The 27,847-nt window shown below is 39.8% G+C and overlaps 2 protein-coding genes across 3 annotated transcripts; both read right to left on the bottom strand.

The window, feature by feature from the left end:
* Nucleotides 1-13,161: 13,161 nt before the first annotated feature.
* On the bottom strand, nucleotides 13,162-16,810 carry LOC307036223 (PHD and RING finger domain-containing protein 1-like). Of its 2 annotated transcripts, none has more exons than XM_079676325.1 (7): nucleotides 16,318-16,810; nucleotides 15,786-15,869; nucleotides 15,568-15,701; nucleotides 14,821-14,912; nucleotides 14,390-14,583; nucleotides 13,885-13,978; nucleotides 13,162-13,837 (listed from the first exon to the last, which is right to left on the bottom strand). In XM_079676325.1, the coding sequence occupies exons 1-7, from the start codon at nucleotides 16,459-16,461 to the stop codon at nucleotides 13,761-13,763; spliced, it is 819 nt and encodes a 272-aa protein (XP_079532451.1). In that variant the 5' UTR covers nucleotides 16,462-16,810; the 3' UTR covers nucleotides 13,162-13,760. The 2 variants fall into 2 exon arrangements, with proteins under 2 accessions (XP_079532451.1, XP_079532452.1); XM_079676326.1 differs by having other exon boundaries at nucleotides 13,162-13,806.
* Nucleotides 16,811-17,255: 445 nt separating this feature from the next.
* wasb (WASP actin nucleation promoting factor b) lies at nucleotides 17,256-27,736 on the bottom strand. The gene is made up of 11 exons (XM_079676291.1): nucleotides 27,420-27,736; nucleotides 26,561-26,701; nucleotides 24,399-24,485; nucleotides 24,192-24,288; nucleotides 23,731-23,760; nucleotides 23,604-23,639; nucleotides 22,052-22,250; nucleotides 20,814-20,989; nucleotides 19,388-19,923; nucleotides 18,592-18,694; nucleotides 17,256-18,504 (listed from the first exon to the last, which is right to left on the bottom strand). Exons 1-11 carry the CDS (start codon nucleotides 27,519-27,521, stop codon nucleotides 18,446-18,448), a joined length of 1,566 nt encoding a protein of 521 aa, XP_079532417.1. The 5' UTR covers nucleotides 27,522-27,736; the 3' UTR covers nucleotides 17,256-18,445.
* Nucleotides 27,737-27,847: the final 111 nt, after the last annotated feature.

The raw sequence follows: 27,847 nt of genomic DNA, 5'->3' as shown, positions 1-27,847 counted from the left end.
CTTCCTCTCGGTAAACATGTATTAAATATGAAGTCATTGATATCACTAATGTAATCCCTCTATAAATTAATTTCCTTTTCCCACAGAGAGAGAACCAGACGGAAATGCATCTTGAAATATATTTAAACTAATATAGAGGCAAATTACTTTTCAGGTCAATCAAGGATGCACAGGAAGCAGCAATGAACTCAACTCACAAGCAGTGGGATGAAACTCAATTGGGTAAAAACAGCAATCAGAGCTTTTGTTTTTTACATTTGTGTACTGAAAAACAAAAATATAGTCGTAGTGTTTAAAATGTTGTTACTTCCAAAGTCTTTTAATGTAAGAATACGTAGCAAATAACGTACTTAAATGATCTTATTCAAGCTGCATTTGTTTGGGTGATAAACTGAATATTTGGGGTATTGAAAGGTCTGTTGTACAATGAAAGATATTGAAGTTATCTTTTGTGGGGTTTTTTTCACTTTTTTTAAAACAAATGGTTAACCAATAACCAATTAAAACTTTAATTGATAAAGAAAAAGTCTTTAGTTGCAGACCTAGTGTTATCATCTATTTACATTTTGTGGAATCATCCATTTTTAGAGCTGCATATGCAACTTAAGACTTATTTCATATAGATTAACATGCCAATTGTTTCCTTAACCAATTGATGAATTGTGTTGTTTACGTGTTTAAAAAAAAAAACGAATTTATAAGGACTTTTTTGGGATTTAAAATGGATTCAGCTCCCATGTATTTAATATCAATTTCATACATCCATTTTACTACGGACTATACCAATATCAGAATATCTGCATTGTGTTGTCTCGAAACTTGTACTGTAATAAAGCTCAACTAACCCATTTTGTTTTACTAACCTTAACGTCGTTATCCTTTCCATTTTTATTTTAATCGGCTCTAAATAAAAAGGTATTATTCGTGTCTTCTATTCCGACTAATCAAGCGTATTTAATTCATCTCTCACAGAGCTAGAAAGGACCCTAAGACACTTTGCATTCCCTCACAGCTCGTGGAATTTGACATACACCCCCTCCCTCACCCTGTCATCTGACTTTGTGTCATGAATCCATCCATCCATCCTGTCACTCTCTCACAGACGCTGCCGACAGGTCATTGAACTTGGATTCCCAGACTCTGCTCCGTGACTTAATGACAAACCTCGGTCCCCCCCAGCTGTTCACAGGGAGAGGGAAGCATCATGGACGCCCCAGGCCTTTTCAGAGCCAGAATAAAGAGTCTGTCTCTCAGCGGAAGCAGGAGAAGCTCTCTGGACAATAGTTATATTCTGCTGGAGGACTGTGTGGACGCATGAAGGGACGGCAGAGATGCTGAATACCCCGCCAAATAGCAAAAAAGGGCGGTAATGAAATATCCCCTAAAGTTTAGCATCAACAGAAGAAGCATTCATAGTGGTTCAGGATCCGTAGTCATAAAACATCCTCACCCTAAAGCCCAAAATTGCTTTTTGATGCCTGAATTAGCAGAGACAATTTGAAAATTAACTAATAAAAGTCCTAACTTTGTGTGTATGATAAGTGTTTATGATACTTTAAGTACATTTTGCTGTTACTGTAATACTATTTCCTAAGCTCTGCCTCCAAGCACGTTATATGGTATAATGTTTGGTTAAAAATGTTTTTCCTTACCTTAAAAAGTCTTTAAAAAATGTCTGAAAATCGACTCTTTCTCCCATTCTGCACATTTCCAGGTTCAAATCAGTATATTTAGTGTCTCTACTGTGACATGTTTCCATGCTTTAATGTTCAAAAAGCTCTTTATTTTTCTCATACTGCCTGTGCTGCTGCACCTCTTTTCACCCTCTGTCTGAAACCAGAGCCCAGTCTGCTCTGATTGGTCAGCTGGCCGGCTCTGTTGTGATTGGTCAACCACGATGTCCCACGATCACGTACAATGTGTTGGAGCGCTAGCCAATAGAAGCGCACGCTTTACTTAGTGATGTCACTTTTTTACTGAAGTAAACGGCTTAGTACGGTAGGCCTATAGTTAGGCCTTGGTAGGCCAGGCTCACTTTATCCTGCGTTTCCATTATGGTTTAGGAACTGGGGCAGTAACTATAGTAACGCAGTGTAGGCGGAGCCGTGACGTCATCTTCAATGCAAAACACAAAACCAACATCAGCCGTTAGCTGTTAGCCCTCAGAGCTAACAGCTCCTCATATCTGTTCAGAAACTAGACAAAAGTTAAACAAGTACAAACCACAGACTGTCTGTGTCATAGCGAATACAGTCGCTGGTTTATTTATGTCTGTAGGCCGTTGTTGTGAGTCGATCTCCGTTTAGAAAACACGCCTTTTAAAAAGGTTTTTCCCCTGCCGTCTGTCTGCAGACTTGTCAAAGCATTAATTCATGGTATTTACTAACCGGTATCAGTATGTTGTTACTTCGGCTTCATTTTGAAACGTGTATTACAATTAAAGGAGACATGTCATAGCCATTTCCACTGATCATAATTCCATTGTTGAGGTCTACTAGAATAGATTTATATTGTGCAATTTTCCAAACTCACTTTGGTTTCTCAAACAGCATCTCTGTAAACTACGTGTATTCACTGAATTTCGCTCTCTGCCTTTAACGGCTCGTTGTAGCTCCAGTAGCTCCAGCCCCCACCCTCCCTGTGAGCACAGTGTGCTCTGATTGGTCGGGACGTTGTGAATCGCGCTGAGCTCCGTGGAGGTGTGATTTCCTTATTTAGCGACAGCCAAACACAGCCAAACTCACCCTGAGCACACACAAAGTCACAGCCGAAGTAAAAACAATAAGTGTGGCTTGATATTGAGTAAGAAAAAGGTTGATAAACGCTGTGAGAATGGGTCTGCAGAGAGAATTTCGCCGCGATCCCAACTGTCTGTTATCAGCCTGCAGCCAGGGAGGAGAAATCAGCAGAGCTTTCTGCACTGTGTGTGTGTGTGTGAGGAAGTCCGTGGATTGGTTAATTTGGACCAATCAGCCTGGTCATAGCTCTGGGCGTGGCTACTGGTTATCCCTACGTAGCGATACCCAGGAAGTAAACAATGGAAAATGAGAAATCTCCAACGAGGCGTTTTGGGGAGGTCTTTTCTGTGTTAGAGTTTTACTCGCTACATGGTGTACTTTGAGGGTTTGTGACTCTGCAGACCAAAAACGGGCTGGGCACGGCACGCTTAAACCGCGCTGTAGTGGAAATGCGCCATTAGAAGGCCTAGATCGCTAGCTGTAGCATAAGTGTTAGCCAGTTGGCTAGCAAGGCAGCTAGTTTCAGTAATGCAGGCGATCAGGAGAGAACTAGCCTACTAAACTCAGCTGCTTTGTTTCAGAAAGACAAGGTGGTGGCAGGCTGGGAGAACTTGGTGGGTGGTAGTGAGTCAGGAGCGGCTGTTTAGCTCAGATCTCCACAGAAACAACGGAGAAAATGTCAATATGAAACAAAAATGTGTACATTATGTTTAATCAAATTAATATTTCTAGAACTGCCCAGCGAGGGAAGCAACGTTTATACAACTAGTCCACTTATCGCGCATATCCCTAATTGCTATGCCTCAACATTATCCTGCAGCAGTGTGTGAGTCCGACCTCAAATTAACATGTCAGTGGGGAGAAAACAGCTCAAACGTTGCGTGTTGCCACTGTTGAGCCGGAGCAAACACAAACACTTGAGTTCCTGCGGCCGTGTAATCATCACAGACCACTTTCTCAAAAACAGATGTGGAGCGCATCAGTGCCTGCAATCTCCCATCTGTCTGGGACGTAGTATCCATAGAGAGTAAACAGAGAATACACACAGTTTGGTCAAGAGATCTGAACATGACTGGTTATTTATCAAGTGCTTAAACATCCGAATTAAAAGGGAGAGAAGAAGAACCTTACTGTCAACTTTTTAGCTCTGTCCTGGTCAGAGTAACTGCTAAATCATTGAAACTGGAGCCAACGAATGGATACGCCTGAAACATGTGAGAGATAATGGTACAAAGATGTGCAGAAAATCAGTTCCTGTATGATTTCACACGTGTGGGAAGCAGAGTGTCATGCCAATTGTCATAGAGAAAGGCAACATTTTTCCTGTAATCTGGGCCTGCCGCTTCCTTCCAGTCATCCACCTCCAGGGACGTTACATAACGCAACACAGCGCTGCTTTTAGCCACACAAAGGAAAGCATTTGAATGCTCCGTGAAAAAACACAGTTACAGGCTTCATTGGCTGCAAGAACATGCGTGTACTTAATCTCTTTCAGCGCCTCTTCTAGTCATTTAAACATCCTGGGCAGCAGATAAAAGAGACATAAAGTGCCGAATAGCTGAACACGGAGCGTATAAAAAGCATCTGTAAAGCCAGGGAGAAAGGGTACAGTTGTTTCATTCCACATGCAAGGCTTCAGAGCGATAAGAGATAACTGTATCGACCCATTCAGGGGGAAAAAAGGAAACAGTGAAGCGCCTCAGAGCTTTAAATAATGAGGTGGTTTATTCTGCAGCCTGTAGCCTCGCTGCTTAGCATATGAAACACAGGAGGAGAAGGTTAGTGCACTCAACACTTCCTGAGATGGGCCTTTCTGCAGCCCAGATGGCCGTCATTAAGGTCCTGCTGCCAAGTCTGGAAGTCTTTGATTTATTTGGGAGCAGAGATTTTATCACACACACACACACACACACACACACACACACACACACACACACACACACACACACACACACACACACACACACACACACACACACACACACACACACACACACACACACACACACACACACACACACACACACACACACACACACACACACACACACACACACACACACACACACACACACACACACACACACACACACACACACACACACACACACACACACACACACACACACACACACACACACACACACACACACACACACACACACACACCATTTTTGGGTATACTTGCTCTATTTTATGCCATACTTCTACTCTTCAAAATGTCTGGAGCACATGTTGAACTGTTTTCATTTGACAGGTGTAGTTACTTTTCAGATTTACGATAAAGACATGGCATGAGGTTATCAAATAAAACGCATAGTTGAATGTATCTTAAGCCCCTTACTATAAAACATTGTCTAGATGAGGCTGCTTGTCATGTTTCAGATGAGTTGTTGGTTTCCTTTGTTAACTCAAAACCCAATGTCACATGAGAGTAGTTTTCTCTTCTTTCATTCCCCATGAATCATCTCATGACCCCTCAGACCTTTATTTGGGGCTCAAGTTCAACTACTACATAAAACTACCTATTCTATAAAGCAGTTGAAACTTGCTCTGGCTCAACTAGCTTGAAGGACCCCCTTTCCTGTAGTGTGTTCTCTAGGTTTGTAAATGGTCTGCAAAGGCTAAAATCGCTGTGTTACATCCCGCGCACTCGCCGCCTGAAACACCTCCATTGGACTCCTTTGTTTCCTCCTCCTTTACTTCCAAAACATAGTGACATTGTAAGTGATAAGGGGCGGCACATCTCTAAGGACTTTCTACTGGTTTTCTCATATAAATAAATATGTTTACATCGTGGTATTCCTGCTCACTTTATACTTCAGTAAAGTCACTTCTTCAGACTCAGAGTCCTCAGGTCTTCCCCTCTTGAATCGGTGGGAGCAGAGGACCAGGTTTAGATGTGGGTGTAGAAAATTCCTGCCTTATTTATGTAACCTTTGCAGCACAGCGTTCAGGGCTTTGGTGCAGGCTGTGTGGGATAACCTTCACTTCCCTCTGATCCAATGATTAGTGACACCGTTTAAACCAGAGCTGATACATCAATGAATTAGTCGATGACAGAAAAATGATTGCCAATTCATCGTTTAGGTGATCTCATACACATATCCTTAAGTCACATTAGTTTCAGCTCCTACATTGATGCTTTTCTTGTTTTATGTGCAATTAAACAGGATATTTTGGAGGGTTAAAACTGTATTTAATAGACAAGATAATTACCTGATTAATCAATAACGGAACAAAAATCATTACTTGCAGCTCTAGTAGTTTGAACTGCATCCTTTGGTCAGGAGATATTTTATAAGGAGAAAACAATTCACATAATCATCTCCATTCATAGCTTTAATTATTCTGGATTGGGACTATGTTTTTTTAGTAGACTTTAAGGATATAACCTACTTGACACTATCTTAACTGTCAAATGCACAGGGATAAAAAAGAGGAAAAGCAAAGAAAACTCAACACAATGTGAGACTGAACAGACTCTGATTTCATGCTGTCCCCATGTGACAAGCATTGCTCATCATCATGCAAGCAATGACTGACATGGAGGCTGAGAAATAACTCACAAATCCTTCTGATTGTTCCAAAATTGTGATCCAGGACAGGCACCATTTATTGGATCAATGAATACAAATCCCACTGAGATTTAAACCCAAAATGCAACGTAAGAGAGAAGACGCATGTAAAACAAAGAAAATGCACTTGCTTGAAATGTCTCGGATAAATAATGTGAATAAACCCCGAAGAAATACTCGAAAATCGCACCACAGTCTTGCATGGGAATCACTGGTTGCGTCCAACAGTTAAAACGTGGATTCAGAGTTTTGCCCTTACCTAAACCGGGGGGAATCCTTAATGCATTCTTCAAAATCCACCGTCATCTTGGGCTGGATGGTGAGGTTTTAACACGGTTAAAATGTGGGATTCATGTCCCGGGTGTTGAGGAAAGTAGAGATGTTTAGTATCCGATACAACGATGCGATCCTCCCGCCTGTTAGTGCTCCTGCAGCGGATCAGTCTCTCACTCTGAAGAGCCAGAGCTGAAGCACCAGCACTGGACCCTGTGCTGCCTTCATGGACTCCTGCTAACCTCGGATTTCTAAGCTGCCAAGTCCGAGTTGTAGTTATTGTCTGTAAAATGAAATGTCAAGGTTCAAGGAGGTTCAAGGCTTTTATTGTCATTTGTGCATAGCTACAGTGTAGGCAGTAAACATCTTAGGTCACAGGCTCCTCCAACAGCGCAACACAATAAAACAGATAATCGTGCAATTAAATTAAATAAAATAGAACATAATAGAAATTGTGCAGAATAGTCTATTGGAATATTGACATATATATGTATATTTTTGCTTTTATTTATTGTTTATAAGGGAACTATTATGCTTTTTGTCGTTGTCCCTCTCCTGTAGTATGTTATACAGGTTTTTGTGCATGTAAATGGTCTGCAAAGACTTAAATGTTAACATACTTACTTAAATATTTGGACATTGGACACTAGTTCAACATCTGATGACATATGTTTGTAGGAGCACTGTGTTTTTCTTCTTTCCTTCCCAATGAATCATCTCATGACCCCTCACCTTGGGATCTCAACTAATACATAAAACTACTTTTACTGTTAAGTAATTAAAGGGGACTTATAATGCCTTTCCTGTCGTGTGTTATATAGGTTTTTGTGTATGTAAATGGTCTGCAAAGGCAAAAATCCCTGCGTTCCCTCCAGACGGAGTTTCTCTCCCACACACTTGAGTTTATTTCTATAAAATATTTAAAAAAGGCCTTATGACTATCTCAAATTTCCCTTCAAATGTGAACCCGAAAATGAGCTTAATAGGGCTCCTTTAAAGTGGGTTCCAACTAAAGGCGAAATGATACACATACTCAAGTCAATTCCTAGTATAATTGTAAGGTACTTGTACTTTACAATTATACTAGGAAACAATACGGCTCTATTAACTTCCTTTATACATATACTTTGATATGATTTTTGCTAATGATATGATGTGAACAGCATGTTATGTTTTAGAAGATTGAGGTAAAAGGGTAATTTATAGTTTGACTACATTTCATTATATAATTTTTGAAGTACAGATGTAAAATACATTTAGTAGAGAAATCAAACATTTAGTGGTATAAAGTACATTTAAAGCAAAATGTTTTCAATTAAATAAAGTAGAAGTAGCTCACGATTGGATGTCTGTTACTTTTCACCATTGATCACGGCAAAAATTGTGCTGTTTTGCATTCAATTCGTTGAAGTTGTAACATTTCCGACAGTACTTGAACGCACCAGGTGCTCAACCCTCTGCATGAAAATGAGTAGAACGCTGACGTCACGTTCCTTCTCATTTGAATGAATACAACGTGTTCAATAATCTCACATCTTTTTAGCCTTTTATGACATTCAGTCCTTTGTCTTTGTATTGTAACAGCATCAAATAGCCCTTTAAATGTACAGGTAAAAGCAGAAAGTAAACCTCATCGTCCGTTTTTTTTGTTGTGTACTGTAGATATTCAGGTCACTTTTATTCTGTAATTATTTGCAATTTTGATCATAAAAGACACAAAATAATGTGCATTTTTTAGGCAACATATTCATTAAGGGAAGTGTGATTCGGTATTTTACACTCCCTGGTGTGTGTGAATAAGCAAACACCCACAATGGCTTCAGTTTCTTCTTTTCCGAGATGCTCGTCAGATTCACACCTCTAATACACTATGGTGTCAGATCTGCTTGTTTTTACTGCTTTGCAAGCTGTGAAAATCGATTTAATGTCAATATCTGACTCAGTGAAACTAATTGCTTGGTTTTCTGAAACACTTAAAAGAGACCTCTAACACATGTTGTTATACTTTCCCGTGCTGCTGCATGAAGGTATCTTAAGTGCATCCACTTCCCCAGCAAGGCTATTATTAATTTACAGGAAATGGGAAAGCATCGAGTAATACGCCTGCTTGGGATTTCACTGCATGTTTTCATAGAGCACCATTGTTCCTTCAGACCCTGTCTTTAAATAGGCTGCGGATCAGGCCATGAACATAAATGATTTCACTCTTTTTCAGTGGAGGTGTCTTGACTTTTAATCACCATCGGACAATGACACAACTAAATCTCAGAGGAAATACATTTTCAGCCATGCAACAGATGGCAACGGTTGTGGGTTGGTCCACCACTTTCACCGTCTATTGCATGGATTGCCATAAAATGTAAAAGATATACAGAGTTCCCAGCGGATGTATCGACTTTGGTGATCCCTTTATTTTCCTGTTGCATCATCAAAAGGTGGCCATTTGTAGTTTTCAAAAATGTCACAACACAGATTTCCATGAAATTAGTATGGACCAAATGTATTTTGCCTTCCGGATGAATCTTAATAACTTAGATGATCTGATCGCGATCCAGACATCTTCAACAAAAAAAGGCAAGGATGTGCACCTCACATTTTCAACCTGAAAAACATGCTTGCACTGAGGGCACAACAAAAAAAACATGGTGCTCCAATACAGCAGCTCTATTTCTCTTCCCTGCATTTGGGACTTACACAACACTAGGCCCATTTTTAGACTCCACTAACCATCCCCCCTTTTCCTCATTGCCTCACTCCCAGTTCCTTTCACTAATCTGAGATCAAAGCACCCACTGCTTCTTTGTGAAGGTGTTGAGTCAGCAGTTGGCTGATCTCAAATGCACACTAGTGAAACTTCAGAGCAAACTTAGTGGAGTCAATATAATCTATAAGGGTGTGCATTTTATTAAGGCAGGAGCAGCACCCCATTAACATATAGATACAGATATACAATGGTACCTGTATTCATCTAGCGAGTATGTTGATTACATTTCCATGCAACTGCACGAAACAGGATGAAAACTAACATTTGGTGTGAATGAATAAACAACTGAAGAAAAAACAATATTCGGGAGTTTTTTGATAAAAAAACGACACCAAAATCGTCAGACAAATAAAAGGGAAACCAACATTGTGTTACTGATTGTGTTCCTTTCAGACAATCAGACTTCTTGTTTCCAGTCTGTTTGCTAAGCTAAACTAGCCTGTTGCTAAAAAATAGTCAGATATTGTGGTATCAACTTACTTATATCAGCCAGGCGGACACATGTGTCTTTCTCAAGATTTCTTTAAGATTTGGGAATCTGGGGTTTCTGAGGCAGATTTTTCATCGTATTATGAACAGATTTAGGGTACTTGACAGCAAGATGATTTACAGTGGAGACTGCCTAGCTATCATATTAGTAATGGACCGTTCAACTCCCGATGCTTTTGTGTAATTTAATAGGAGCAGGGATGATTCTCGTCTGCCTTTGTGCAGGAAAAAGAGTGGACTGGAGCTGTCGACTCTCATTTCTGAGGCCCTCTGATGGCAGACACATGCACTGCTGCAGTGTGAAATCACTGGGAGAGATGTGTGGGTCTCTGGGAGGGTGACCTACTTTTTTCTTCCCTCTTTGGTCTGCCGGAGAGAGAGCTGCGAGTCGCACTGCTGAGCACACAGCTTGTAATGTTATCCCTTCTGACTGCAGGTGCACGGCTCTACAAGACACCACCAATGAGGCATGTACAGATGCTGCATGAATGTTCTATTTTATGCAAGCATAAATCTTCTCAGCAGCGACCTATTCCAAGTGTTATGTATTCCCATGTCTTTTTTTAAATAATTTGAATCTTACTAAAGGACTGCTGTGTGTGTGTGTGTCTGTGTGTGTGTGTGTGTGTGTGTGTGTGTGTGTGTGTGTGTGTGTGTGTGTGTGTGTGTGTGTGTGTGTGCGCCATATGTAGCCTAATAAGAAGACATTATGGCATTGTTATAGTAGTATGTAATATGTATGCATTTAACAATTCTTAAGATTTTTAAAGAAATTGTCTGACAAAGAAACGTGCTTATTTGCTTTCTTGCTGAGAGTTAGATGAGAGGCTTGCCACCACAATATCTGTGCAGTATTTATGAAACTATCATCAGCAGCTGGTTAGCTTAGCATACAAAACTGGAAACGGGTGGAAAAGAGTCACGCGCTCTCCAAATGTGATATTATACCTACTGGTCCCTCTAAATCTCACAAATAAGTTTGTTCACACAACAATTTGCGCTTTTTTGGAGGGGTTATGCTGAATTATATATATTGGCTCGTACTTATTGCCAGAAAATCAGAGGAGCCTCTAGAAAGTTACTCGACCCAAAGTAATAGTCCCGCACATAAAAACTGCAAAATTGACATTTTACACTTTGGCTTTAGTACGTATTAGACTAGAGAGATATAATGTGTATATTAATGTTGCCTTAGTGGTTCCCAGTTTGAGGACAAGATGATGAGTAAAAAGGAAAGCAGAGCATAAAGTATTCGGAAAAAAAGGCTAATTATTTGTAGGGTTTTCTTCACATCCTTTTTTTATGTGCGTTATTGTACAATGAAAATCAAAGTAAAACAAGGCCTGGTACCTGCTCATACCTGGAGGACTATTGCGACCAGTGACAGGGGTTACCAGTAGACATAGCTTGTTTCCGAGGCAAATACTGTATGTTGGGAACCACTGAAGTAAAGGACACTGCATGTCGTGAAAATAGAGCTCATTTTAATAAATAATATTCTCAATGTGCATACTGGGTCATATTCAAAAGCCACTGACACATGACCTTTGTGAGTTTGAAACCCCCGTTACCAGAAGCTGTTTGCAGTCATGCTAACATCACTGCTGACTTATTTAGCTTCCCCGCCAATGCACATTAGCCCGTGTGGCAAAGTGCTTCTGTGCCGCTCTAAGCATCGCTCCTGCTGGTAAAACTACTTCAGCATCAGTTCACCTGCATCAGCTAAATAACTGGAAGGTGGAAGGAGAGGGTTTCTTGCTTTTAATACAGCTATAGGTTTTCAAGGTTCTCTAATAGGCATAATTAGATGATGTGTGTATTGCCGACAGTACAAATCTGTTAAATACAACAAAAGAAAGTAGAATTTCAATGAAATCATTTAAAAGTATTTTACTTTTGAACAGAGCTAAGTTGTCCCCCTTTGATTACCGCTAAGCTAAGTGGCTAAGCAGCTAGCATCACATTTAGCATACGAGTGGTACTGATCTTCTTCCCGTATTTCCCAAAAAGGAAAAATTCCTCTTTAAAGTATGGTTTTAAATAAGTAGAGGTAATACATTGAAAGCCTTCACATGTGGAATTAATACACAACAAATTATGTTTTTCTGAACCGCTCGTTAGCGCCTTATCAGGTCACTTAGCATGTCAATCTTTAAAAACACACTGTGCTAAACAGTCTCTTGAGCAGCGAGTCATCAGGAGTTTTGACCTTGGCTCCATTGTGTGTTAATCGTGTTAGGGTAAGCTTAATTGCTTAAGGAATTGCAGGATTTACAGCCCAGAGCCTGTCAGCGTTGGCCCAGCTCCATATCCACTCTGCAGTATGTTGTTCCTGTCAGTGATTCCTTTGAGGAAACTGTGACAGGATCCCATTCAGAGTGGACGGGGTGAGTCCTGGGTCAAAGCTGGAACAGGGACATGGGAACTTAATTTTGAGGAAGTCTGTTTCACTGTGTCAGCTAGTATCAAATATTCAGATGCCCAAAGGCAATCTGAATCCTTGCCACCAGGTGTAGTAAAAGTAAGGCAGTTGACCTACTCAAAAATGCAATTATTTGGTTGAAAACATCATAAAAGAATAATGTGGCCAACAAAAATTGCCTTTTATAAAAAAGTGTTGCTTTATTGTGCTGATTTACTTTTGAATTATAGGCTACAAGAAGATCGATGCCACTCTCATGTCTTTCATTTAATATAAACTCAAAGTCAGGAGACAATTAAGTTTAGCATAATAATGACTGGACTTTCGCTCTACGCTGTTCAAAGGTTAATGTGTAGTAGTGGCTAAGCTAGGCTAACAATCCCCCTTCTTCAAATGTAAAAGTATCTCTAACCCTGTTACATATTCACACAAAAATCATGCTTTATATATTGATGACTAAATCAAACCAAGTGTTTCTATCATCTGGATGTTAAGTAAACAGAGGAACAAGCTAAGCTAAGCAGTTAGCCTGCACCCCTCCACCCTTTGTCTTTGAAACTGTGTCGTAGCATCACAGATTTTTTAACAATTTAGCAGTTTTTAATAGTGAAAATAACTCCAGTGATCCTAAGTTGTGGTTGTCTAAGTAAAGATCAACCAGCAGCAAACAAGGAACTGTGAGTGCTTTATTGTGTCCACTTGGTTCTACACACCATTCAGTGTCATTTTTGTTCATTTCCGAAATGTTCTGGCAGATTAAGGTGAACATTGTTTGTATCCTGTGCATTGTTAAGGGGGGAAAGTAGGGCAAGATGAGCTGGAGGCTTGTCAAGTACCCGCCCACTGAATCATAACACAGGCTGGTAGTATTACAAATTACAATCAAACCCAAATTGATAAGCAGAGAAAAAAAAGTGCTTTATTTACTGTATTATCAGGGATCACATGAACATATTGAAGTTTTTGTTGCATTTTTTATCATTTTTCTTGCATCTCTTAGAATCTAGTTATGATTAAAAGACGTCCAATCCAACACATGATTGATTTTGAAGATGAAAGGATGGATTTAGATGACCAGAAACATCAGATGTGAGTGTCTGACTGAAGCCCTTCTCTCTCGAGTTTCGGCCGGACGAGATCCTGAGAGAAATGAGACGGAGGATGCTGTTGCTAGGCGACGGCTGTTGGAGGCGGGATGAGGAGGAATTTAAAAGGAGTCTCAGACATCTGTGTTGCCTCAAATACTTTATTTGGTCGAGGTTCGCCTACTGTCTACTACTGTATCTCCACCCACACCATGTCATATGTATCAAGGCTGCTGTGAACAGTGATTTTCTATGCAAAAAAACATTCCCTTAAGAACCAAAGCAAACATCATCCCTGATATAAGAAACAAAAAAAAGCACTAGACGTGAGGTTTTGGTCAGTTTATGTTTGGGACACAATGCTGCCATCATGTGGTTATTTCTGAAAGTCCAAGTCAACCCTTCTTGATGTCAGGAGCTCAAGTTGCACGCTTCTTTCTTTTTCTTGTGTTTAACTCTGTAAAATAGACAAAAAGCAGATATTTCAGCTGTAAAAAAATGCATGGACTCTTAAATCAATGTGCTTCAGACTTACTGGCTGAAGCACTGCTGGTTTCACTGTGAAAAGCAGCTTCTTCTTCTGTGGTGACGGCAGCCTTTGAAGCCCGTAACAGATATTTAGGTACATGCTGAGAAAAAAAAAGAAAAAAAGATAGAATGTGTAATTCAAATTAAAGTTATGTAAGGTTGCCTCGGACAGACGATAAGCAAATGTATAAATCAACCCCTATTTCATCAACTGAATTGTGTTTTAGTATTTCAGGTTACAGGAAATGATGATGAACTTCAGTTAAACAATTCAATGTTAACAAAGAACTGCCTCTTAGCATTGTATCTCTATTTTTATGGTTGCACTTTTCTTTCACCAAGCCCCTCCGTCTTTTCAGAATCATATGACTGCCTGTAAGTACATCACTGAAACACCACTGAGAAAAGGCTCTCGAGATATTCAGAGGAGGGAGCCTCTGTGTTTTGAGCTCATGCTGTCTGATAGGTATACAGATGTTTCTCTCTTGCTCTCTGTGTAACGTTGTGCTGACCCAGGAGGTTTGTTGCAGAGGAAGAGGATCGGCTCTGCTCTGGATCCTGTCGCTGTGTCGTCGTTCAGTGGAGCTGCTGGGGAGATTTATGGTGGACGGCCGAAGACGACTGCTGGGCGATTCAGACTCATCTGCTTCAGCTAGGAGGTCTGATAGCTCTCCATCACTGATCTCCCCCTCCACCACGGAGCCCTCTGCACAGGGACGATTTCACAAAGGGAAAACCAAAATGTATTGTGCAAATCTTTGAAATACTATACTTCCCGTAAAACTTACTTTTTATGTGGATCTTTTCCTATGTCATGTGGATTCACTAATCCACTGTATCATTATTTCAGTATTTACACATATTTCAGCTTTGTCTGAACATTTCAATCTCCTGGAAATTTCGCCCTGTAAAATCATAAGCGAATTTAAGTCACAGCTTGTACCTGTATGTTGGGGAGTGACCGCACACTCAGCACAAATCCAGTCGCCTGCATGAACTGTGTTTAAACGTGGCGTCAAGCAGTCCATATGATACCTGGAACAATAAGTACAACCACATACGACTGGATTAGCATCTTTAACATGTGTAGCAACAAAGCTTTGAATAAATGACGTCGCTAAGCCTCATTACTTTGACTCATTTCAAATAAAAGAGTCCATGCTAAATTGGACGTCTGTGATATTTAATAAAGGAAATTCAAAATCTCTCTGTCTGTACCACCCTTTGCCCTCTAGCAGCAAAACAGGCGGACTAAATACCATTTAACCATGCCCAAGTGACAATTGTGTGAAGTGTTAACAAATAATGATAAGAGTAAAAGAATAAACTGGTGCTAAATTAGCATGTTGGCTCTTACAACATGTATTTAAAGTGGACCTATCATGCTATATTTGAATAATATAGTGTAGGACCATACCTATATAAGGCATATTTATACTTTTTATTTTTCAAAATACCAAACAGATCATGCATTTTTTAGCCATTCCTCATTTTGCTCAATTTAACACTGCCTTTCATGCTCGGATTCAGTGAGAACAGCACCATCTACAACTTCAACAACAACAACATTCTAGTGCAACTCACCATAATGCTTCTGCTTTGACAAAACGACTGATATGTACCAACACATAAAGATCAAAATAACGCTTGATAAAGCTGTATTAAGCTCCCAAGCACTCAAATGCCATACCCTGAGTCACAGTGAATGCACACCAGCAGCCGGTGCCTGCGGTCGCTGCGTCCACATTCCTCACAGATAACAGCAGGGCTTTCCTCCTCCTCATCATCATCTTCTTCTCTCCTTTTCTTTGTCCTCACTTTTATCTGCAGAAGCGGCACCACAAAACAGTTTAGCTCCAAAGTATTTCCATGCATTTCCAAATACTTCAGGACACTGTAAATACTCACCTTCTTTTGAATGTCCCCTCCAGGACACCGTCTCTGGTAGATAAAACCAAAACTGATCCGATCCACGGGGCAGGTGTTCGCTGTCTGAGATTTAAGACGGAGCAAAAACACATGAAACTTAGCTTATACATAATAGTGTTTTACACTTTGATTCACATCGTGTACAGAGGCAATCCATCAAGCATCATGTCAGAGCCCCTGGTGACATTTTTTAAAGGATTTGATGGTATTGTTCTTCAAAAAGCTTATAACACTGCAACCCTAATTTCCCAATTATATATATAGACAGATAGATAAGATAGACAGATAGATAGAAAGGAAGAGTAGACACTATCAAATATACAGAATTATTTTTAAGTTATAAAAGGATAAACATGTCTACTGTCACTACTTTTCAAACAAAACTTGTGTCAATATTTGTATATATCTTGCCAATTTGGGATTGTTGCACCTTGGAGTATTATACTGATACTATAGTATGATGGCTGACACATTTAGCTGGACAGGGGTGACAGGTGAAGTGTGTGTTTACCTGGGACCATTGCAGAATACATTTAAGGCAAAATACATGCTGGCATTTCTCCAGAGAAGCCACTGTTTGCTTTCCAAAGGGGCTGAGGCAGATATAGCATTTATCTGCTCCACCGGCTCTGTTTATCACGGAGGAATCGTCCATTTTTAGAATATTACTGGACCAAACAAGTTTCTATAGACGATTTTTTAACGGCTTGTGAGACGTTTGTGACGAACTCGAACTCAACCGTTAACGTAACGACAACAACTACAGCAACACAACAACAAAGCTAACGTCTGTTTAACGTCCGTTACTAAATTAGAAAAATACTAACAAGAATCTTCTTCTGAAAAAAAGGGTTGTATAGTCACATCCTTAACACCTTTTCTGCCTTGTTACAGAATATATTACCTAAAATAATTAGCTCTTTGTTAGTTATTTAGGACATTTAAAAAGCTGACTGCTAACTTTTAAGCTCTCCTTCTGTGTTTTCTTCTTCTTTTGATGGCGGTTGGCAAACAGCTTTTAGGTGCTTTACCGCCATCTTCTGGAATGGAGTCAGTGTGGATCAGCAACCTAAAATCTAAAAATAGTCCTTGTCCTTTTTAAAAACCTAAATACGCTACTTCCTGAACCCCTCTCTATTCTCTCCAATCTTTATTAAATGTAATTCGGTTTGGTTTCTGGTTTCAGAGATTCCTTTAGTGATAAACGATCTGATACTTACTGAAAAAAAGACATGTTTGAAACTTACAGTTGTCGCAAATCTTTAAAATTAACTGTTTATTTTTGAATGGCTTATGAATGTCATAATTGAAGCTGGCAGAACACTTAACAAATATGCAAAGTTATTATCATAATTGGCTCTCAATTGCAATTTTATTGGCAAATCCAATCTATCTGGAACCAACAAAGCTTGTATTTATTGAATGATGAAAACTTTAGGCAGAATAAAATATTGTTTTACAGTAATAAAGTTTTTATTTATGGATCACAAATTACACATTTGTCTTTGGAAACCCACAATAACGGCAGACAAATGGAAGAGATTTCAGAGAAAGGAAAAGAGGAGGGGTCCTTCTCCCAGAACGGACAAATTTGCAATGGATTTTATTTTTTCAAATGAAAAAAAATAGTAAAATGACAAAATAGACAATCCATATGACAAAAATGATATAGTAAACAGTTGGATCATGCACCGTCCATGCCATTAGAGCTTGTTAATAAAATATTGATAGTTTAGCACTCACTTTGCCTAACACGTCAACAACAACAAAATACCATAAGCTTCATAATAAGTGTCATCTAGAATGAAATACCAGAATAAAACCGTTTCTTTCAAGTTTTCTTTAATTCATTTAAGTTGATTACGTTTTTTCTCACAAGATTGTCCCTTGTCGGAATATCTTTTCAGCTTGACACATTCTTGAGTCTTAACGCCCCGTTGGGAATTAAATTAAGAAGTACAAATATATGTTGTCATGAATACTGTTATGCTCAGCTAACAGAGCATGATAAAATACAATGAACAGATGATGCAGGTCAACAAATCAAGTTGACAGCTCTGAGGCACTCTCCCTTAAATGTCTTCTGTACCAATTCCTCTCTTCGTGCCAAGTTATTTTTCTGTTTGTGTGTGTGTGTGTGTGTGTGTGTGTGTGTGTGTGTGTGTGTGTGTGTGTGTGTGTGTGTGTGTGTGTGTGTGTGTGTGTGTGTGTGTGTGTGTGTTGAATCAAACTAGAACACAACAGAGGACAGAAAGACATGGTACTTAAAAACGAACAGGGATGTACCGACTTGTTCTCCACAACTTGATATACCGGCAAAAGGCTTTCTGTTGTCCCATTATCTGTATTTGAAAACCTGAGACTGAGAAAAAGCCGCACACGTTTCTTTGACCTAGAAATATCCCAACAAAAAAAAGAACAGAGATAATACAGGCAGAGGGCAGCAGGGTCAAACACTGCCACAAACTGCTAGTTTGACATAAGAGAGGATTGAGAGGGGTCATTTTTATTTTTAGACTATATGTTATTTCTTTTTATATGAAAATGCTGCATATTATACCTTTAACCAATCATAACTTAACAACCAACATGTACCAGTATTGTGATTCAAATGTTTACATAAGTTCAAAATCCTGAAACTAGTCATCCCACTCATCGTCATCCTCGTCTTCATCTCCTCCCTCATCTTCACTTTCATCTGAAAAAAAGGACATGTGTAAATATATATGAAACCTTTGTTTATGGCCCTCTTGGCTCCATGTCGAGATGGTATTGTGATATTTACCAGAGGAATGGATGGCTTTACTCCTCTTCTGCATGACCATCATGAGAGCACCAACGATGCCCTCATTGGAGTCCGTTGGAGCTGCGTCAGGACTGTCTATCACCTGCAACAAGACAAGAGGACAGCGTTTGAACATCTGCTACACATGTAGAGGCACTAGGGCAGAACAACTCATTGAAACTAAGTACAAATCCAAATATTGGTGCCTTAAGTGAAAAAATCTAATCGCAGGAGGCAGATTATTTGCTACATGCTTTGTCGTGCATTCCTACCAAGCACAGTTTTAAAGGGGCCCTATATAAGGGGTTATATAGGTTGTTATGCAAGTAAATGGTCTGCAAAGGCTAAAATCTGTTTGTTCACTTTCTCCTACCCCCCCCCCCCCCGGCTTCCTGAAAGGCTCCATTGGACTCCTTTGTTTACAGGAACCTAGGGACATCATTATGTTACACTCAAGCTTCTATTGGCTATCCCTCCAACACTTTGTGATAGACTAAGGGGGACGGGACATCTCTTAGCAGTTGACCAATTACAACAGAGCGGCCAGCTAACCAATCAGAGCAGACTGGGCTCTGGTTTCAGACAGAGGGTGAAAAAAGGTGCTGCAGCACAGGCAGTATGAGACAAATAAAGAGCTTTTTGAACATTAAAGCATGGAGACATGTCACAGTAGAGACACTACATACTGATATACACCTGGAAATGAGCAGAATAGGGCCCCTTTAAATATGCCTCATTCAAATCAAGAATTGTGTATTATAGCAAAAATATTTTGAGAGAAATAAGTTTGTTTTACATTTTTGAGCTTCTTCCCCAGTCGGATCTGATCCAGCAAAGCTCCTCGGGGCTCTTCTCCTCCTCCTCCTCCTCCTCCGGCTGGTGTTGATGGTTTTACACTGGAAAGAGGAGGAGGAGGAGGGGCATTTGAAGAGGGAGGTGGAGGTGGTGGTGGAGGAGGAGGAGGAGGTCCTCCACCTCCCCCTCTGTTGGGTGTAGATGGGACAGGAGGAGGTGGCATGGAGCGATGTGGGCCGGATGGTGGAGGAGGAGGCAGGCTGTGAGAGGGGATTGACGGGGGGCCGTGAGAGGGAAGAGGTGAGGGGAAGTGAGATGGAGCAGAGTGTGAGGGTGGAGGAGGTGGAGGTCCGCCTCTGTTTGATGAAGGAGGGTGGGGTGGTAGGGCTCCACGTCCAGGAGAAGAGTGGGGTGAGTGTCCTGGGACAGGAGGCAGGGCGCCGGAGCGGCTCCGAGCAGGTGGAGGCGCCGGGGCCCCGAGGCCCGGGACCGGAGGGAGGGGCCCCTGCCTGCCAGGCGGAGGGGGGGGGGCTCCATCTGGAGGGCAACAAGATATGAGTCACTATTTAGCTTAAGTTTTAGAAAATAAATGATATTAGCAAGTGGTGACAGTAAGATTAATAATGAGGAACATTACATTTCCGTTTGTTGAGTTAAACAGCATCTAAAAGTTAAAGTTAGACATTTACCACTTCTGGTTCCCCATTTTTAAAGTCAACGTTTTTTTCGATGTGTTCTTGGTTAGACGCCTGAAATAAAGTCTGTGTTTAACACGAGATATGTTCACATTTTGTTCTACGACATAAAATAGGTCAGAACATTATCTACTGGCTAATCTCCAACCAGTGACTAAATAAACGCCATCACGCCGAACATTAGCCGGCGGTGACATGAAGTCGTGTGACTGTGATGTTCCTTTATCGCCTAATGTTTTTAGGTTTTTACATCAGAAATGAACGAAGGCGGTGGTAATCTGTGGAGATTATCTTGCTGAGCAAAACATGTAAGTTTCAAAAACGTGTGTTCATGAAAGATCTTAATTTTTTGCAAAATTCCAGAGGGAGATCTTTCACTAACCTATAAATACAAGTCATGTGTCGGACGCACTTCTAAGCCAAAAATTACTCTCAACATTTTCACCTTTGTCTTTTTGACAGAATGAATTAGTGATTCACCGACTGTCTTTATATATGCACCATTTCCACCAAGTAAAATTCTTATTTTGTTTAAACTTACTTGGAAATAAACGTGTTTCTGATTCTGATGGACCCCTAACAGTTTTCACCATTAACAGATTTTACCGCTAACAAGTTTTACAACAGACAGAAGGTTTTTTATATACTCAATGAATTCCTTTGCAGTCTGACATCTCTAGAAGTTTAAGTGTAATCTGAGTGAGTCTCAAACTGATTGAGAGTGAGTCTTACCTCTGTTCATCTCCCTTTTGACGGCCTCCATGCCTCCGGACTGCTCGATGACGTTGAGAACCATCTGCGACGTCTGTTCGTCGTTCATCGCGTCCGCACTGATCCCGGCCTGAGAGAGCAGCTTCCACATATCAGGGTCGATGTTGTTCGGATCCCAGCCCACATGACCAACATGCCTGACAGGAGGGGAACAAACAGAGAAGAGACACCATTTTACAAATTTTGAAAAATGAGCTCCTCTCTAGATATTTACCAAACTTCCCCGCCTGACATCCGGTGGAAGATGAGATGCTTTCTCTTGAATAAAATGTGTATTTCCAAAGTGTGTCTATCAGTGTCAATAAAACCTCCTTCTGTATACATTGGTTTTTATTAATGTATAAAGCCATTTTAGGTAAGCTTCCACTCTACATATGTGCCAGATTTGCTCCAGTTTGTGACTCTCACAACCTCAGATCCAGTGCCTGGATACGGTTGCTATGGTCCTTGGTCTTGGAATGGCCTTCAATCAGGCCTCAAACTGAGGGCACTTGTCTCAATAGCATGTTTTAAATTGAAGTTGTCTGAAGTCCTTACCACCAGCTGCTCTTGCAGTAATAAGTAGTGTACCTTTCTTCCTGTCCTAATGTGCACAATGTAGTGACTGCTTTTCGTTTCGTTCTCTTAGTTATGTTCTCTGTATGTTATATGTTTGTGTTAAGTGTAACGTTGCTGCCTTCTTGGCCAGGTCAGCATTAAAAATGAGATTTGATCTCAATGTTTTTATCTGGTTGAATAAAAAAATAAAAATAACAGCCCATAAAAAATAACAAATGGCTTTTATTATAATAAGCTTGATTATTGATGCATTTAAGTGGTCATCACTTCAATGTTGCACCCGTTAAAGAAGAACCTTAGATGCTTATTAATTGTATTTTTTTTAAAAAGCTATTACTGGGTAGCTTGTGAATTTCACCAAGGGATCAGTTAGGTTTATCATAACCCATAAGAATAACAGATGATAAATAATCTGTTATATTTTTGTATAAAGTAACTAAAGTTATTGAATACATTAAGTAGAGTAAAAAGAAAAACGTTTGCCCTGGGGTTGCAGTGGAGTAGAAATGTAGAGAAGCAGGGAATGGAAATATTAATGTAAATTACAAACACCTTAAAATTGTTCTCAAGTTCAGCACATGAGTAAACACACTTAGTCCCTTTCGACATTAAGCAACACATCCATCTGCTAAAACACTCACTTAAATCCACTGGGGGCCCCGATGTCTGCTTTGGAGAGTTTGGGGCCCTTCTTTCCTTTCTTCTTGTCCTTGTCCTTGTCCTTCTTCAGGCCTAAGGAAACAGCAGCAGGAGGCATCGCGCGGTACCGAGAGGAATGGATGTCCGGGTTCTGGATGTCCACTGTGGCCATGTGGAGAGCACCATGGCCGCCTGGGGACGCTTCAGGAGGAGAGACAGACGTTAAGGATGGTGTAGGCTTATTATTCTTTAGATGTTTTACTTTAAAGCTCCCCTATCATACTGTTTTTCATCAATATATTATAGGTCTCAGATATATACAAAACATGTCTCTGAAGTGTTTGGCTCCAAACACCAAACAGATCATTGCAGCATTACCCATAATCCCCTCTGTTTCAGCCCTGTTTCAAAAGTGCTGATTCTCTGTCTGTTACTTTAGATGAAAATAAGGAGCCACTCCCCACGCCCCTCTGAGAGATATTTGGTGGAAAAAAACACTAAATAGCCGCTTTCACAGCAATCACTTTGCCGTACTTAGATCGCGTTCACACCGGAATGAATCCCTGGGAGAGGATTAGGCAAATGAAGCCGCTGACGTCACTTCTTCTTCTTCTGCTTTGGGTTTACTGGCAGGCCGCAAACAACTTCATGGCGTATACTGCCACCCGAAGTCTCCGGCCGGAAGTCCACGGAGTTGGGGACTGGCAGCAGCTTCTACTGAAGCCTTCCGAGTAAATCGCCAGAACGCCAACACTTCCTCATCACTCCCACGTTTTATTTTGTGTTGCCATAAGTTAGCCTCTCTCCGTTGGTGCGCTGGGCTAATGCTAATGCTAATAATGCTAATGCGAGCAAATAAAATGGCGGCTTCACAAAACTTGTCTGAGTTTTATGGGGCGTGGTTTGCAATTCGCCCAGCCAATCAGAAACCTCTCTAGCAGGGACTGAAAAGGGGGGAAAAGTTCTCATGAACTAAGTTCTTTTTTTGGTGTGAACGCAAAATCCCAGGAACTATCGGAACTAAAAGGGCGAAGTACGGGGAAAAGTACTCCGGTGTGAAAGCGCCTAATGGTGCTCTAGGAGGAGATTCAGCTTATTGGCTAATGGTTACACAAGCCAAAAAATCTGATCAGCTCATTTTCAGACAGGTTTGTATATAAATGGATCAGGACGAAAAGAGAGAGAATCTTTTTTCCTGGAACTTTCAGAATCTCTTTACACAGAGGGGACACGTGTTTTTGTATCCATCTTATCTATAAAAGACATGAAAAAGTGGATTTTGCACAATAGGGGACCATTATTTTAAAGATGTTTGACTTGAAGGGGCCCTATTATGCTCATTTTCAGGTTAATATTTGTATTGTGTCTCTACTGTGACATGTTCACCTGCTTTAATGTTCAAAAAGGTCTTTATTTTTAACATGGAGTAAAAGTATAAAGTAGCATAATATGAACATAAAGTACATTAGTATCTCAACATTTAGTAAATGTACTTGGTTACTCTCCACCCCTGATTGTTGGTGGTAGTAAAAGTTACAGATGTGTTTAACGCACCTTTTTCAATGGGGACTCGAGGCAGGTTACCTCTATCTGCAGAGACAGGAAACAGGAAGGAAACCGTTTATTGTTTGCTACATATGTAAATGAAATTGTGCAGATGTGAAATGTAGTGTTGTCTTACCACTTGGCGGCGGGGGGCGCTGTTTCTTAACTGTCAATAACAAGCAGGTGAGAGAAACCATTTTGGGACACATTAAAACACCATAACAATGTTTTTCATTCTTCTAAAACATCCTAAAAAACGTTTGTTGAATAAGAATGTTTATTCATTTTAATTCACAATTATGAATCAACAATTATATATCGACTCATTAGCGTTTCCTATATTTTCCGTAATGATATGAGAATATTTGACAATTTCTGTTTAATTTAAGAAGCAAGAGGCTTCTTGATAAGGAATCACTTGTAAATTGTGTTAGATTTTTGCAAAAATTAGCCTCATTCAAATTGATTAAAGCTTTTATTTTCCAGGATCATATTGCAATGAGCCCAATAACGAATAAACACATATTGCATATTGAATTGTTGAATTCATTTCATGCTTAAAATACACATGAAAGTGGTCTCTGTGACCTCACTGACCTTGACGAGTGTTTCTCTGGTTGATTTTGTCTTCCACAGCGTGCCGGAAGTCTTCTGCTTCCTGTTGCATCGAAAAGTTCAGTCCCACTTGACAGTCCTGCGTCGAGTAAGGGGCAAACAACAAATATGTTAAGTAATTGTGACGGTACTGACGGTTTAAAAGAAGACAATTGCAGTGCACCTGGTGGTAAATGAAGGTTTGCTTACATCCGCTTCGAAGGTGTGAAAGAACGGTTGTGGTGAGGAGTAAACTATCTGGTTGTAGATCTCCTGCTCCCAAACCATCCTCCCCATCTGTGGAAAAAAAACATGTTGAATATTTAAGTCCTTCAATAATAATACTCAGGAAAGATGCGAGCGATTTGGTGCCATAGTTCTTCTTTTAATAAAGCCTTTAGCTAGGGCTGGTTTCAGGCTTCTCCATACAGAGCGTCCTCCTCGGTCCAACATGTTATGGTATTTTATTTATTTGTTATTTTTTTGTATATTTATTGGGTTTTTTAGGCCTTTTATTTTGTTTCATTTTATTTATTATTATTTGTATTTGTATTTTTTTATTTTTTTTATTTATTGTCAGTCATGTTTTTTTTAATCTGTAAAGCCCACTGACACAAATGGGTTTTTACGGTTTTAAAAAAAAATATTTCTATTTTATTAAACATTTTCAAAAGAGAAAAACACACGGGCAAGGACATGGCTCACACACATGTAGGACAGGACATAACATGAGGGTGGGGGGAAGGGGGCAGGGGGATTACAGTGTCAGTTACATTTGATGTATGCATATGGCGTTGTATTTATACATGATTTGCTTCATTGTTTAATTGGTAAAGAAATAGATAAATAGTCAAATAAATAAATATATATATATATATGCACACATATGTACATATACACACACACATCTCTTTCTCTTAAGATTGATTCACCTATTCATCCATTTCCCATTTAATTTCACTTCTTTCATTATTATTACCGTTATTTTTCTGTTTCTTCATAGCTCATTTCTCTTTATTTATATTTATTTATTAATATATATTATTATATTTATTGTTGGCAGCCGAGATTGTTTGAGTCCAGGAATCCCCTTATCTTATCCCAAAGCCTGTTGCCTGGCTTAACCAAATATAACAGGGAGAAAGCAGCTTCTTCCATACTTAAGATGTTAAGTCCTCCAGCCATCTATTGAAATTGAAGCAGTTGGGCTTTCTGACTTTCCAGTTCATAAGAACGAGGCGTTTCGTTGAAAGGCATGCTAGGGCTATAAGTTTACTTGCAAATGTTGATGTTATGCCATTGAGCGGGGATCCCAGCAAACACAAATGTGTTTTGTGACATTGGGTTACATAAACAAAATGTAATTTGATTTGACTTAAATTAGTTTGAAAAGGGCCAAAATACTTTAGTGCAATCATACAACAAGCTCTTGGTACAATGGCAGTGAAGTCTGAGATGACTTTGTTTAGAAAAAGGATGGGGACACTTTTCAGATAAACAAAACAAGCTATAGTGAGTCCCCCACACGCAGTATCACATAGGCTATTTTCTGATATTAACACCTAAAGACGTCTGCAGACATGGCTTTGATTTTCAATGCTGTAAACCCAACTCAACAGCGTACAGCATATACAAATAAAAGCATAATGTTAAACTTAGACTAAAATAAACTGTGTCAATCATTTGTTACATTATTTAATTTTGTTGGCAACTAGTTTAGCGCCTGGGCCCTGCTGCTGCAATGCGGAAACTCTTTCTATTTTCTATTTAAAGTTCACTGATGTTAACTGTGTCACACTTGGGTCTCCGGAAATACACCAACAAGTTTGAACAATAGAAACAATTTGTCATTTGTCTGTTTTTGAATATTTTCTAAAAAGAAAAACGGGACAAACGATACAACTTCAGGATGAGGACTTTTTTATAAACTTTTAAGGTGATGGATTTGATAAAAAAATGTTTAATACAACTAAATGTATACATTTCCCGTGAAGAAATGGACTGACTCTTAACCACATGTTTACACATCTTTACTTAGAATTACAACAACGATTAGAAACAAAAGAAATATTGAATTTGATAAACATTTCGCCTAATCATTCACTTTTGTTTACTTCCTTACTATTTTCTTTATATTTCTTTATATTTATTTATTTATTTTACACTTTATTTGTATCTGTATATCGCCTGTGTACACCAATGTCAATGTTTGGTGTGTATTATAGTGCATGATGTTCATTTATACTTTCTTGAATAAAAGAAATTCAGAACCTTTTTAACAAGATATACTTTAGAAAAGTGTTTGGGACTATATTGGCCATTTCAAAAAGTGTTTTCCCCAGCTTAAATGACACCTGTGTCAGTGAGGTTACCTTCATATCAAACATCCGTATGAAGTAGGAGCGCTGAGGGTTGTCTTTGACGAAGCACACGACTCCAGTTTGCTGCAGGCTCCACACCGAGGGGCTGTGAGGCAGAGCCATGAACAGCTGGGCGACTGCAGTGGCCATGGACTGAACACACAAAAGAGATAACACATGGATTAAAAAACACATAAGATCTGATAGGACACTTTTATTGCAGCTCATGTAAATGTGTGGTGAGGATCCACTTCCTTGCGTGCATTCACTTGTTCAAACAACAACTTTGTTAAAGTGCTGTGCTGCTCTTAATTTGCATGCACAGATAGCATACGAGAGAAATATGCAGCTAGAGTCAATGTGTTGCGGCTCACTGACAGTGCTTGCTTCAGTGGCTTAAACAAAGTCAGGAACAAAGACAACTTCTGCTCTACTGTAAGACTAAACAACACTAGAGTCTAATTCTGACACCAGAGGAGGAAATGGTTCAGCCACCATTTCCTGCTACAGCTACCTCCTCTTTTCTGATGACCTAATGTCAGCAATACATTTTAAACTGAATGCACACAGTCTTGTGACGGAAACATATGTCAAAGTAAGACTGGAATTTAAATAAATGTCATTAAACAAATCGACCGGAATTCAAATAAACTTCATTAAATAAATCCACAGCGCACATTCAAACTCAGGATATCCAAGAGCCTTAAGGGCTGAAACAACATTACTAAATGGAACAACCAGAATAACCTGTATTATCTTGGACGGCCACTCCTTTCCACTTGCACGACAAATTCAGTATCAGTTAGCATACAAGTCAAGACAAATACAGCAGGTGGGACCCCCCCCCCTTCCTCAGTTTGCTTTAACTTACAGCACATCTTCTGCCCATTAGCTCCTCACACTTCTCATTCTCCTGTTGGCTCAGCAGAGAGCTCCTGGCACCCTCCGATTTAGTTTTTGATCCACGGCTCATGATGATAAATCTCCCAGCTTGTCTCAAGTGAATGTGTACAGCATTTAAAGAAACAAAAAAAAAAAGACAGTCGTCCTCTGTTCAGAATACTGAGCTCTAAAGTCAAGGAAGTTTCTCTTCTCTGTTCTGCGCACACATCAACTGAAAGCAGGAAACGGACAACCGCACTTCTCTAACCCCCACTTTTCTTCTTTCTCTCAGACGCAGCAGCACGAATGAATGTGTGACTTCCATTTTCAGAGAGGCAGTGCACTTTGGCTCCTAATGCTGTGACTGCATTCATTTTACAACCACTTTAGTGAATTACACAAAGTAGTTGTAGTAGT

This window comes from Notothenia rossii (assembly GCF_949606895.1).
Source record: "Notothenia rossii genome assembly, chromosome: 4".
Taxonomy (NCBI): domain Eukaryota; kingdom Metazoa; phylum Chordata; class Actinopteri; order Perciformes; family Nototheniidae; genus Notothenia; species Notothenia rossii.
This window is presented reverse-complemented; position numbering and strand designations above follow the sequence as displayed.